The sequence below is a fragment of the Pseudopipra pipra genome, chromosome 20 (assembly GCF_036250125.1).
Source record: "Pseudopipra pipra isolate bDixPip1 chromosome 20, bDixPip1.hap1, whole genome shotgun sequence".
NCBI classification, from domain to species: domain Eukaryota; kingdom Metazoa; phylum Chordata; class Aves; order Passeriformes; family Pipridae; genus Pseudopipra; species Pseudopipra pipra.
In genome coordinates, this window is record NC_087568.1 from 2,787,923 (window position 1) to 2,801,498 (window position 13,576).

General features: G+C 49.6%; 1 protein-coding gene across 2 annotated transcripts in view; it reads right to left on the bottom strand.

Annotated features, from left to right (window-relative positions):
• Positions 1 to 2,158: 2,158 nt before the first annotated feature.
• The window catches only part of NOTCH1 (notch receptor 1), a 43,789-nt gene continuing 32,371 nt past the window's right edge, over positions 2,159 to 13,576 (bottom strand). The window contains exons 22-34 of one of the 2 annotated variants that reach the window (XM_064676731.1): positions 13,251 to 13,383; positions 12,679 to 12,798; positions 12,469 to 12,581; positions 11,388 to 11,959; positions 10,255 to 10,683; positions 9,306 to 9,454; positions 8,458 to 8,674; positions 8,024 to 8,108; positions 7,641 to 7,806; positions 6,625 to 6,920; positions 6,156 to 6,303; positions 5,941 to 6,038; positions 2,159 to 5,501 (exon numbers count right to left, since the gene is read on the bottom strand). In XM_064676731.1, coding sequence (XP_064532801.1) covers positions 4,032 to 5,501; positions 5,941 to 6,038; positions 6,156 to 6,303; positions 6,625 to 6,920; positions 7,641 to 7,806; positions 8,024 to 8,108; positions 8,458 to 8,674; positions 9,306 to 9,454; positions 10,255 to 10,683; positions 11,388 to 11,959; positions 12,469 to 12,581; positions 12,679 to 12,798; positions 13,251 to 13,383 — 3,996 coding nt within the window. In that variant the 3' untranslated portion in view covers positions 2,159 to 4,031. Of the gene's footprint in view, positions 5,502 to 5,940; positions 6,039 to 6,155; positions 6,304 to 6,624; positions 6,921 to 7,640; positions 7,807 to 8,023; positions 8,109 to 8,457; positions 8,675 to 9,305; positions 9,455 to 10,254; positions 10,684 to 11,387; positions 11,960 to 12,468; positions 12,582 to 12,678; positions 12,937 to 13,250; positions 13,384 to 13,576 lie in introns of both variants that reach the window. The other variant, XM_064676730.1, reaches the window with a different exon arrangement.

The window sequence follows — 13,576 nt, forward strand, 5'->3', positions numbered from 1 at the left end:
CAAAGACTGAAAAAAAAAAAAAAAAAGCCCTCTAGCATGTAAACAAATAGTTCAGGTGCACTGATTCCTCATAGCACCAACATACCTGCCATGGCAATAGCTGGTGCTAATCTTGTTTTGTGCAAACACTTCTGAACCATTCCTTTGGCATTGGATATAATTTTAGTGCTTCTCAGCCCTTTTCACCCGGAATGCTAAAACAAACACACTTGCTGTGATCCAGTCATTCCTCATCATCTTCTGGTGACAGCAGAGTTTGAAATTCAGCTCCCAACATGACATGAAGATGAGCTTGTGGTGGGACAACATGGTTTGGTTGGAGGGGACTGGGGGAAGGCAACTCCTTCTGGATAGGGAGTTGGTGGGAAAGCCCTAAGTATGGAGGGAGAGCTTGAAACTGGGGCCATTTCTCTCATTTCTTGTTTAAATTTGCCTTGATCCCAGTTGGGGATCTGTGACCCCATGATCAACTCATGTACCCAGTCAAGAAAACAGGGACAAGGGACTGGCAGGAGTTTGTGGGTCCCCAGGTGCCTTCATAAATATATGAGTAATTAAACACCTAAAAACTAAATTTCGTATCCTTACTCCTTTACTGCTTAGAAAACCTTTTCTGACTTCTGGCTGGAATTACTTTGTGGCCAATTTATTAGCGTCTATGCATTTGCCTCTTTCCCTGGTATTTAGCCCCTTCTTTCCTTGTTCTGTCCCTCTAACCATTCCCCATGGAAAATTAAATGCTTTGCAGCCCTTCTTCTTAAACGAGCCACATGTTTAGCTGCCTCTTGCAATGTCACGTTGTTTCTCACGTCCTCATAAACCCTTTTTTAATCTATTCCAGGCCAAATTTGTGCCTCGAACGACTTGAATTTCTACCACGAGTGACTGGGCTGTTGTACACTAGACCACATAGGAGAGGGTCTTACTGATGCCTCCTCAGGCTGGCACGAGCCTTTCCCAGCCTCAGTTGGACCCAGCCACGAGCGCTGGGATGGGGATGTGTGGGAGAAGCCTGGAAGGATGGGGCTGCGTGGGAGCGTGGCTGGATCCATGAACAGCACATCTGTGAGTCACAGCGAAGGCAGACACTCTTCATTTAGCATATTCCAGATGGGATGCAGCGAGACACAACTGTGGGGAAGAGCATATCTTGAGAAACCCATCTCCAGGATGTCCCTTGGGGGGGGGTAACGAGATCCTCACCGTTGAACCACATCTTGCAGGGGGCAAAGGGGTTTGTCCTCTGTTAAAATACCCCTTTCCATGGAGTTTTCTGGGAGTGCACCCTGGAACTTCACCTCCCTGAGCCCTGAACGTGCTGTGTTTCACTGCTGGGTAGCACATAAAACACTGCAGCACCAGCTGCTGACGCGTTGTGCAGCAAATGCCTGGTGGCCCCAGATCCGTCTGGGGCTGGATATCAGGTACATGTACACACATGCCCACTCCCTCCCCAGCCACGGAGTGGAAAATACCAGCATTCCAGGCTTATGTGATTTGGGAGGAGGTCAATGGCTCTGCTATTTATATCCAGTTATTTGGGGACTTTGCAGCTGCATTTGGACTAGAGACTCCCTGTGGGGGAGAGAAAGAATTAAATTAAATTACCTTAAAAATCTCGAGCGCAGCAAGGACAGCAAACATTTCTGCGTGGTGTTTGGTCCTCTGGTGCTGCTGTTCCTCATCCCGTGGCTTCCCAGTTCCAATCTGTGCCAGCCACCACATCCAAGAGCCCAGGCACAGGCTCAGCACTGCCTGTGAAGTAGGAAGCACTGCAGGTAACTCCTAACACCACACTGTTCCCATAGGCAATAGGGAATTAGAAGCACGTGGCTATTTTTTACCCTTCATTGTTCTCATCAGCCAGAAAATGCTCCTAAAAAAACTGATCAGAAAGCAAAATTTTACAGTACTTTGAACATGCTTTTCAGAGCCCCTCCTGCCTTGCTCAAACCAGATGCCTCAAGTCAGTGAGAGCTTCTCACAAGTTAAGGAGAAATTTTCACTGTCCAAAGTCCTTCTCTGAGATTCTACACAGAGAACAAGATGTTGGGGAAGCTCCAGTACTTTGTGCCAAAAGGCAGCCCTGCAGCATTGAGAACCAGCAGGTGTCAAGCCCAGATTTCAACCGCTCCGTAACAAAAACACTAAGTTCCAGTTTTAGTAAAATCTAGATGCCCAGAAGCATCATTTATTGCAAATCAGTTAACCAAAAAAAATACATCATTTTTGCAAACTACAACTTTGCATGTAGATAGCTTTTATTACAGAAGATATCTTTTCTTAAACTACACTCTAGTTTATAAAACATAGGAAGGTTCAACACCACGTGATGTTTTTATCACTCATATTAGGCGTGTCACAATAACAATGGTCTGAAATGTTAACTAAGATGAGTGCTCAGCAAGGCGCTGGGCCTTGAGAAATATCCATTTTATTTGGTGTTCTAATAAAAAGGAATGAGGAAAAGGAACCCTTTTCTTAGGTTTTCCTGATTAACTGCTCTCTATCTGCCTGTCCCATACACATATCTAGTCTTAGGGTGTCTGCTTGCCTTCGCACCCGAGTGAGTGATATTCCAACACCTCTATAAGGTGATATATTTATGATATATTTAAGACTTGCTCATTTAGATTTTTGAAACAAAATCCACCTCTTCTTTAAAAAAAAAAAAAAAAAAGATATTTACAAACATTAAATCTGCCACAGGCTTATACTATATTTTACATGATACACAGAAAGAGTGTACACCAGTATAAAAAAAGATGCATCACTCCAGGCTAACGTTACAGAACAAAATGTTAAGGTTTCACAGCACAGACTCAGCTGTGCTGTCCTTCGCCCTCCAGTTTTAGCCAGTCCAGCATCCCACTAAAACCAGCAGCAGTGGCACTGCCAGAGGAGCTGGAACCGGGCGAGCACGTGGTGGTGGCAGTGTTATAATGCTTTGTAATCTCACTCAGGGTGTCTGCATTAATAGACACGCCTTCTTTTAAAATAGGCAGGCCATCCTTAAAATAAGGATGTGGTTTACAAAGTTTATATTGGCATTTATTTCTTAAACAGTTACTCAAAGGCAAACACGAAAAAACAACAACAAAAAAAAAAACCAAAACCAGTAAAGATATTCAAAGTAAAATTAAGTGTCCTTTGTGTATATACTCCACAGTTAACGGGCTTGCTCTCTTGGAAGTTTGGCAAATACACTTCTTTTTGATGGGGGACAGTATTCATGTTTTGTAGTTGGTTTGTTTTTTTTTTTAGCTTAGAACCTGTTCTTACAGGTCTATAATCCTGATTTTCTTTCCTATTTTTTTTTTAGATCATAAAAATCATTTAAATATATATATTTTTATATATATATATAAAAACAAGAGAGAACAAAAATTTCTATTATCAAGGCAAATGTACAACTATATAATACTGAAATTTAAACAAAGATTCATGACTGGTACCATAAAATGTCCTCTCATATAATAGCAAAGGAAACATTTTAAAGTACATTTAGAAAAATTTGTTGATACTTAATTTCCCCCCCCCAAGGAGTGGTATTTTTAGTCAATTTTTAATTCCCCTTTTCTTTCTCACCTCTCTTTCTGAGTTGAAAGAGAAAAAAAATAAATTAACGGCATTTCAGAATCACAAATTGCTGCTTATAGCTTTACATAAACATTTCCTCTCAAATCAAACACAATGAATCCCCCCAAACAAAAGAGAACGTCCTATAAAAACCTAATTTGTCCATTTCTTGAAACACAACTGGTGTCCCACATTGAGTTCTTAACAATAGAACATATAAATAAAAAAGGCAGTGTTTTCATGTAAAGTAAAAAGTACATAAATAAATACTAAAAAAAAAAAAAAAAAGGAATTAAATGTGTCTTTTTCTCTTTTTTTTCCTTTTTTTTTTTTTATAAAAACATATTTAAAAAGGATCCTTTAATAAAAGCATCCAAGGTCCTTTTAAAAAAAAAGATCTCCCTCGAGCTTCTGACTCTCACTGAGCACCAGTGTCTCTAAAACACCTTGTTTTACTTGAAGGCTTCGGGGATGTGTCCCATCTGTGACTGCATACTCGTGGGAGGGCTGGAGATGCCCTCGGACCAGTCGGACACGTTGGAATGAGGAGACGAGCTGGACCACTGGTCCGGCGACTCCGGAGACGGCGTTAGGAAAGGGTGGTCGGGCACCTGGAGCTGGTGGCTGGGGGTGTTGTCCAAGGGGGAGGAATAACTGTGCTGGGAAGGCGGGGTTAGGAACTGCGTGGTGGTCATGGGCTGGGCGAGGGAGGACGGCAGGGACGTGGGCAGCATCTGGGAATCCTGGGGCAGGATGGTGTGCACTGCCATGCTGCTGCTGCTCACCGGCTGCATGTCGGGCTGGCTCAGCTCGGTACCAAGGAAATTCTGGCCCATGTGGCCGCTCCCGTTGGAGCCGGGGTTGTGGTGCTGCTGCGGCTGCTGCGGCGGCGGCGGCTGCTGGGGCTGCTGAGGCTGCTGCTGCGGCTGCAGGTTCTGCTGCTGGAGCTGCTGCTGCTGCATCTGCTGGAGCTGCTGGCTCTGCATCAGGTGGGGCTGGGACGCCAGCCGGGTGCTGGGCATGGCCTGGTAGCTCATCATCTGCGACAAGCTGGTGGTGGGCAGGCCGTTGTGCAGGGAGGTCATCATGCCGTGCTGGAGGTTTTGGGGCTGCTGGTGCGCCCCGGGTTGGATGTTGCCTCTCAGGGGGTTGTACTGGCTCTGGACCATCCCGTTCTGCAGCCTGGTGAGCCAGTCACACTGCCCGTTCAGCCCGGCCGCTCCACCGACGGAGAAGCTCATCGGGGCGTTGCTCATCACCGTGCTGGGGCTGGACACGGGCAGGTGGGAGAGACGCGGCGGCACCGAATCGAAGGCCATCCTGCTGGAGCTTCCCATGGCCATATCCTGCTTCCCCGCCATGTTGAGGTGGTTGATGCTCATGTGGGCATCCGGCATGCCCGGCAGATGATTCAGGGGCATGGAAGGGGACTGCTGAAACGGGGAGGTCATCAGCGGAGGAGAGGCCACATCTGAGAGGTACCCATGGGGCGACTCCAGGGAGTCCACTGGGGACAACACACTGGAGTTGTCAAGCAGGCATCCTTTTCCATCCTGGGATTTTTTCCTCCGGGCTTTGAGGTCTTTGGCATCCTTGCCATTGCAGCTCAGGCCCTTGGTACTCGGCTTCCTGGCCTTCTTGCCCTGTACAGCAGGCTTGAGGTTGCCGATGTAGCTGTTGGGGGAGCAGAGCGGGGGGGACAGGGTGGGTGCTCCCAGGGGGCCGTTGTGCAGTGGTGGGCTCCTCACCAGGTTGTACTCGTCCAGCAGCCTCACGATGTCGTGGTGCATGCGCTCCTGGGCGATGTCCCGCGGCAGGCGGTCCATGTGGTCCGTGATGTCCCGGTTGGCAAAGTGGTCCAGAAGGACCTTGGCAGTTTCGTAGCTCCCTTCTCTGGCTGCGAGGAACAGTGGGGTCTCCTCCTGGAAACCCAGCAAAAAGATGGTTAGGGTTGAGTTCACAGATTCCCCTGGCTAACACTGCCCTGAGCTTCATGCCCAACACCATGTTGTCCACAATCATCTGTCTGGTGAGATTTTGGTGCTGCTTTTTCCTACCCTCCTGACCAGAGCCTGTCCTTCTACTGATATCAAACCAGGAACCCTGCGAGTGACCCTGAACATGCTGGAGATGGCCACAAAAACACTGTACCAAACTGCCCACCAAGCACTGCGTGGCCTCTCAACATCAACCATACGACCAAATCCCACAGTGCTCCTTTGAGCTAATTCCAACAACTTCATTCACAGCAGAACAATCAAATCAGAGTCTCAGTGCCAGACATTTGTCTGGCAAAAACTGCTCTTTAACAGACTCCCCAGATGGTTCTTTCCTTGCATATGTCAGCCTAGGAGACATTACCTTATTGTTCTGCATGTCCTTATTGGCACCATTCTTCAGAAGGACCACTGCAGCTTCAACATTATTCACAGCAGCTGCCCAGTGCAGGGCTGACTTGCCTGGAGAGGAAGACCATGAAATGCAACACACATTAGTGAGAGGTAAGAGTAACAGCAAGAGCAAGCAGCCCTTTCCTTCCACATGTGAGGGAGCCCGTGTTTTAGTTGCCTCAGTACCTAGATCATCCACGGCGTTGACGTCTGCGTGGCAGTTGATGAGGTCGTCCAGCATTCCCTCCACAGCCAAGCGAGCAGCCAGGATCAGAGGAGTGGTCCCATCGTGCATCCGGGCATCAAGGTCTGTCGCCCTGTTCCTAATCAGGATCTGCCACAAAAAGGGACAAAGGACAAGATACACAAACATTAGGAGGGACAGACAGCAGGCACTCCAGGTGTCCGGGTCGCAGGACCTGCAATGCCCTTTCCAGAGATTGGGCCCTCCAGTCCCCACTCCCAGTCCAGGGATGTTGCTCTGGGGTTGCTGCTTCGCTGTGCCCCAAGACAACAAATGCTTCAATTTTTATGACCTTCACCCCCCACCTTGCCCAGGTTGGAGCTGGAGACCCTGCAATGAGCTCAGCTGTGTGACTGACTCAACACACAGCATCTGAAAACCCCCGAGACTGGTGGCCAAGGGATCCATTACCTGGAAGACTCCTTGGGCATCGGCCGAGACGGCGGCGTGGAGGGGCGTCCGGCCCATGTTGTCCTGGATGTTGGCATCGGCACTGGCCTCCAGCAGGCGCTTGGCAGCGTCGGAGCGGGAATACCTGGCGGCCAGGTGCAGCGCCGTCTCGCCCGTGCGGTCGGTCTGGTTGTGCAGGCTGGCGCCTTGGTAAATGAAATCCGAGATGACAGCGGGAGCATCGTCCTCCTCCTCACTGTTGCCAGTCTCCAGCCCTCCTCCGCTGCACGAGGCGATCATGAGGGGGGTGAAGCCGTCTGAAAGCACAGGGGAACCCCGTGAAAAAAAAAGGTTTTTTACCCTTCTGTAATGCGGGCGGCTCAGCAAGATGCTCTGTCTGTGATAGATGCTTATTCTCGTGGGTGCAGCAAGGCTGTGTTCCTGACTGGTTCTAAACATCAAACACGAATATCCTTCCTCTGATATGGATCTGAAATTCCTTCGTGGTATCTCATCACTCACTGCTTTTCCTATTTCATCTGCTACCTTGCAGACTGCACCATGGAAGGTGCAGTTTATAAGGAAGGCTGCTCAAATCAAATTGAGTATGGTAAATAAATCTCCATTATTTCAGAGGGCAATTTCACAGATGTGGGGAAGACCAAATGTTTGTATTAATTTAAAAGCTGTTAATACAGTTAAAAACCTGAAAAAAGACTGAAATGTGCAGATCGGTGGGAGGGGAGAAATCTACAAGTGGCACAGAGATAACCTGGGTGATTTAATAGGCACTTTCTCTGTATTCTCTGATTTCCACCTCAGTGATTAAACAAAAGAGCTCTAATGGAAAGCAAAATGCGATAAGGTCTATCTCTAAATCATGCACAACAGCAACTGTGTGATGCAGAACACGTAGCAGTGACTCTGTACTAACAAGAGGCAGGTAGGGCTGTCTGGGGCTGCTCCTCTGCAAGGGGCGAGGGAAGGTTTGAGATGAGCTGACAACCAGTGCAGAAGTGAAAGGGGTTCCACCTTACCCGGCCCTCTGACGTTGACATCCATGCAGTCGGCATCGATTTCCCCCTGTGGAGGAGTAGGGGCCATGGAGGAGATGCGCAGGTCAGCGGCATCCAGGTGCTGCTGGGTCCACTGCCTGTGATCCGTCTGGTCGTCCGTGTCCGGCAGCATCGCCTGCTCCTCGAACTGAGGAACCACAGCAGGGAATCAGGGTGTGAGGAGGGGGCTGAGCTCCAGCCTGGGAAGCTCTGTGAGTCACAGGCAAAGGAGCTGAGAGCAGCAATGCACAGCACCCCTGAGGGTCCCTCTGCTCCCCAGCTTCCCACAGCACTCTGCTCCCTCTGTGACTAACCCAGCCAGTGACTGTCTGCAGCACTGAAAGGAAATGTGGCAGAGGGCTTACCCTGAACTTCTTGGTGTCCTCCTCGTCACCCCACTCATTTTGGTTGTCATCCATCAGCGTGCCGTCCGAAGCATTTTTGAGGGGTCTTTAAAAATAAAACCATAAAAAAAGTTACCTCCTCTGTAGGAACTGTCCCTGAGTGCCTGTGTCCATGTGCATGCACGAACTGAAAGAATAATCAACCAGGCATTTTCCAGCAGGTTCCCCTCAGATTGCCTTTCATTTTTTACCAAGTGCAAACAGATCACGAAGCATTTAAAACCCTCCTCCAGATGGGAACGCTGTTTTCCCCATGCAAGACTTTAAGAACCCTGATTTTTCTCCTCCCTGCTACACCAACACGATGAACTAGAGGACAAAACTCCGATGGGCTCTTTCAGAAGAGCCCTGAGCAGACCCACTGTGTTTAATGTGTCAGCAAGCAAACTACTCACTTCAGTCCAACAGAGTCCTCCCCGAGTGGTTCTCGACGCTTCTTCTTGCTCGACTCTGTCACTTTGAAGCCTTCTGGGAACCAAAGCTGCCCATGCTCCCTGCGCCGCTTACGAGACACCAGTACTCCCAGTCCAATGAAAGCAAGCAAGACCAGTGCAGCCACCACCACGTACATAGGATACAGCTGGGAGTTCGTCGCGGGCTCAGCTGTTTCACCTACAAAACAGTGGGGCACAAGGAGATGCTGAGACATTAAGCTGCATAGCAAACCAGGGACAGAGTGGAAATGAAGGAAAATTAGTTAATAGAGGTACCTAAGTCTGATCTAAATCAGCCACCCCCCCCTCCCCAAAATAAGGTCATTTTATACGCTATTAATCAGAATTGCAAACTATCGGCAAATTCTCGGCTGCACAAGCCAGCCTGCACCAGGAGACAGCTTCACTTTTTTCTCCTTTAAGGAAAAGGATTAGCAAACTTCAAATCATTGCGCTTGCATTGAGCTGTTAAGACAAAAGGATTTAGGGGGGATTTTCAAGATACAAACTTCAACTCCTTGCATGTCACTGATTGATTGGGGCTGCTTGGGTTTTCTTTTTCTTTTCTTTTTTTTTTTTTTTTAATAACTTTTAGAGTGATAATGATTTTGAAATAAAACCCAGACTAAGAAAAAAAACCACTAAACTGGTTTCGCTTTATTTTTTAAGAAAAGACTTCCAGAAAAAGAGATGTGAGGTTTATTAAAACCAGACTGTGTTCAAATGCAGCCAATTGACAGATAACTAAACACAGGTAAGGATGGAAAGTTTTGGTTGTTTCTCTTCCCCAGCTGACAAGCTGTACTTACTTTTAACAGCTTCTATTTTGTAGGGTATGTTCAGGTTGCCAAGGGAGGCCAAGGCACCCAGGAATGCTGCCACATCAGTTGCACTCTGGAAGCACTGGGAAGATGACTGGATGCACTGGCGGTTATCAATTTCCAAGTAAACGATGGATCTGTGGGAGAGAAAAGTCGATAAGGAACAGGGAGCGATGACCACACTGAGAAGACACAAGAACCCCATCTCCCTTCCCTCTTTAACCCCCCATCAGTGGGAATTAGAAGGTGGGAACCCATCTCCTTGCTTCCCTGTGGCCCAAACCCTGCAGCTCCCACTCATGTTCTATTGGATTTGCCTCAATAAATACTGTGAAATCCAACTCTTTATCTACAGGAATGGAAGGGAGTCTCCACTTCACAATGTTTTAAAATTACCTAGACACTACAGTATCTTAAATAATGCTGTTTGAGAGCCCTCAGATCTTCTCACATCAGTTTCGCTGCTCTAACTCCTTTGCTTTCAGTGGTTTTTGATTAAGCCCACGGAGAGGGAGCAGGTTGGATCTATATGTTTACACCAAAGATCTCCAAACACAGTTTGCAGTAATTGAGTTTTACAACAAAGCTCTAGAAAGCATTTCCCAGGGAGAAACTGAGGCTTAACTTAATGACTTCCTGAAGTCAGACAGTCGGTCAGGCCAACCTCTGCTTCCAGGTCCCACCCAGCCCAGCCCCGGCTCCCAACAATACACAGGACTCCTTCAATCGTGAGAGTCGGCGCAGCATTGTATCAGGGACTCCTGAACGATCCCTCGATTTTCCCACATGGGAGCAAAATCCGGTTTCTGTTCACACAGAAAGGAACTTCCAAATACAATTATCTGGCCTACATCCTTCCCTTTATAGCGTGTTACTATTATGAACACAGAAAACAAGTGCTGCTCAATGAGGGAAGGATCCCACTGGTCCCCCTTACCCTCTGATGTCCATCTGATCAAGCTCCCTCTTCTGCCTCCTGCCAGCCCTGGAGTAGAGGCTGCTCTTCACTTTGTTGATGACAGCACTGGACATATCTGACCAGTCCTCTGTGGACCTCTTAATGTAGTGTTTTTTCAGCTCCTCCTCATTGCCATAATATGGAAAGATCATATACTCTCCCTTGGGGTTCTTCTTGAAGACCACGTTGGTGTGCAGCACTCGGCTCAGCTCCCTCAGGAAGTTGAAGGAGTTGTTCTTCAGGTTCTCTGGGGTGATGAGGACCACCACCACCAGTGTGCCATCTGCCAGCTTCTCTGGCATGTTGTTTGCACAGTCCAGACCATCCCATTCGCACTCAAAGTTGTTGCAGCCCTGGTCACAGTGGCCATCTGAGAAGTGATCTTTGCAGTACTGGTCATACAGAGGGCTGGGAGGAAGAAGAAGAGGAAAAGCAGGAGAATGAATTAGACCAAGTACTGCACATATCACCCATCTGCTCAGAAAAGCAGCAGTGGTCCACAGGGACCTCGGTTCTGTATAAATATTCTTCACCCTGATGGACACTAAACCAGTTTACACAGAAAGCATTCACCTCTGCAGGTGAGAGATGGCAGCTGTTAAATTACAAATTGCAATTTAGATGCCAGAAAAAAGGAGAAATTACTGTGACTCAGAGAAGACATGGGGACACAGAATAGTTATTCAGACCAGAGTTGGTCCAGGAATCTGGGATTAAGTTCATGCTGTTGCCAAAGACAATGTTTGGGAAATGTTTGGATGTTAACATCATCATGTTTCCTGGCTGCTCTTCCATCTGGGGTCTCCCTGCCCTGAAACTCACTGTGTTACTGCTGTGAGTTGGAGAATTCACTTCTATGGAGTGATACAGGCAAGGACAGGGAAGCCATCTGGAATGAGCCAAACCCAGAGAGCTTCTAAGTGGATATAAATTCAGTGAGACCACAGGGAAGCGTGGTTGCTTGCTCATAGGCAGCAGAACAGAATGCAGAGAATGAACACAGGTCTGCATCTAGGAGCTCTAGCAGATGCAAGCAGAAAATACCTCCAAGTGATCAGCACATCAGGAGGTCTTGTCTATAAAACAAGAGGGTCAGTGAGCAAGTCACTTACTTGCACTGCCCCTCGTATTTCTGGCAGTCAAATCCATCGTAGAGGCAGCCAGCGTTATTGCACTGGGAATCACACTTGCCATCGTTGAAATACTTCCAGCACTGCAGAGACTGGGAGCAGTTCTTCCAGGGATCGTTGAAATTGAGGGAGCAGTCGCCCCCGTCCCAGCCACAGGCGTGGTTGTTGCACTTCCCGTCGCAGATCTTGTTGCCGGCGTACCCCGCGCAAACCGCAATCTCGCACTTCTCCTCGATTTTGGGCGGGATGATGTCCTGCCCGATCCCACCCTGGAAATCGAAGTCGAGGATGTGGCAGTTGAGGCCGTTGAAGTTGGCGGGGCAGTTGCAGCGGTAGTAGGGGGAGGCATCGCCGAAGAACTCGCAGGTGCCCCCGTTGTAGCAGGGGTTGGACATGCAGGGGCTGCTGGCCGGGTACTGGCACTCGGGGCCCGTGAAGGCCGGCGCGCACATGCACTTGGAGCTCTTGTGCATGGAGATGCAGGTGCCGCCGTTCAGGCAGTGCAGGTTCCCACACGTGCGGGAGTCGTTCTCGCAGGTGGCGCCCACGAATCCCTGCGCAGGGGACAGCAAGGAGGGAGTCAGAATCGCTGATGCTGTCCTACGAGCAGCCTAACCCATGTGTGTGTTCTGGGGAACCCAGGGAATCAAGGCATGGCTCTGGTGCCTCATCTAAAACTAGTGATGAGTAAGAATAATCTAGAATGTAAACCCTGAGAATCCCCATAAAATAAAGTGAGGTCTTCTCCATAGCTACCTGCTCCACTTTTAGGTGGTGCAAATAACAGTCAGCTGGGAAGAGCCAGTCCTACAGAGCTGTGCATGGTACCTGCAGGCTGTCTTCTCTCTGACCCTATCACAGTGTCCTTGCAAGCATGTGGGGTGTGCAAATAGACACATGTCCTGCCCATGAGCACCCACAGCAAAGCATCCTCCTCTGGCTATTCTAGCTGGGGAAGCCTCAGGGGCTAAACTGGCCCCTTGACCACCCCTCGAGCACGGGGCTGGCTTGCAGGGCCTGTACAAGATGCCACGCTCAGAGCTGGAGAGGAGCAGGTACCTACCGGGGGGCACTTGCAGATGAAGCCACGGCCAGTGTTGCTGGCAACAGCACACGTCCCACCATTTCTGCAGGGTTTGCCTTTACACCCGTCCACCACCGTGTCACAGCGACGGCCTGCGAGGGAGAGGAGTGTGTGAGGAGCAGAGGAAGGCGTGGGGATGCCTGGGGGGCTGCAGGGCTGGGCTCTGGGAGGGGGGGATGTGGTGCTCACCTGCATAGCCAGGTCTGCACTCGCATTTGTAGTCGTTGACCCGCTGCACGCAGTTCTGGGTGCCGCGGGCGTCGCAGGGGTTGGACAGGCACTCATTGACGTCTCCCTCGCAGCGCTCCCCTACAAAGCCAGGGGGGCAGATGCAGCTGTAGCCCCCTACCCGATCCTTGCACTTGCCATTGTTAAAGCACTTGGGCCCCAGGGTGACAGGATCAAAGAAAGGGCTGCAGTCATCCACATTGATCTCACAGTGCACCCCTAGAGAGATGGGGGAACAACCCACACAGCTCATCAAACAGTGTCGGGGTGCCCGGTGGTCCCGTGTGCGAGCCCTTCCCTGCGGAGGGGCTGAGTCTGACCACGGCAGTGGCAGCCTGAGCCCCAGCTCGGGCAGGGGGGACGCGGCACCGCACGGCCAAGGCCGAGGCTGCGTGGCCTTGATGGGTAAGCCCGCGAGCAAACACCAACCTCCACCGCTGCGCCTGCTGCTGCTAACCCCAGCAGCTAATGAGCAGAATCCAAGGATATCTGCACTCAGCCCACTAATGCCCCAGCCTGGGGAGTTAATTTACCTTGGGTTCCTCTGGGGCAGGAGCATTTGTAGGTATTGATGAGATCGATGCAGGTTCCTCCGTTCTGGCATGGGTGGGACAAGCACTCATTGATCTCCTCTGAGCAGTTAACTCCATGATAACCAGCCACACACTGCAAGGAGGGAAGAGGGGAACTATCAGAGAGGTTCCCTCAATTCCCAACTGACTGCAGGAGCACAGCCAGCACCCCAGCCTCCAACTTAGTGAAGGGGCACAGGACCAGCCTGAAGCCAGGACAGCTCCTTGGGCAGCAGAAAGGCAGTAACTGGGAATTTTTCCCTGGGCATCACTGCCCCCCACGGCAC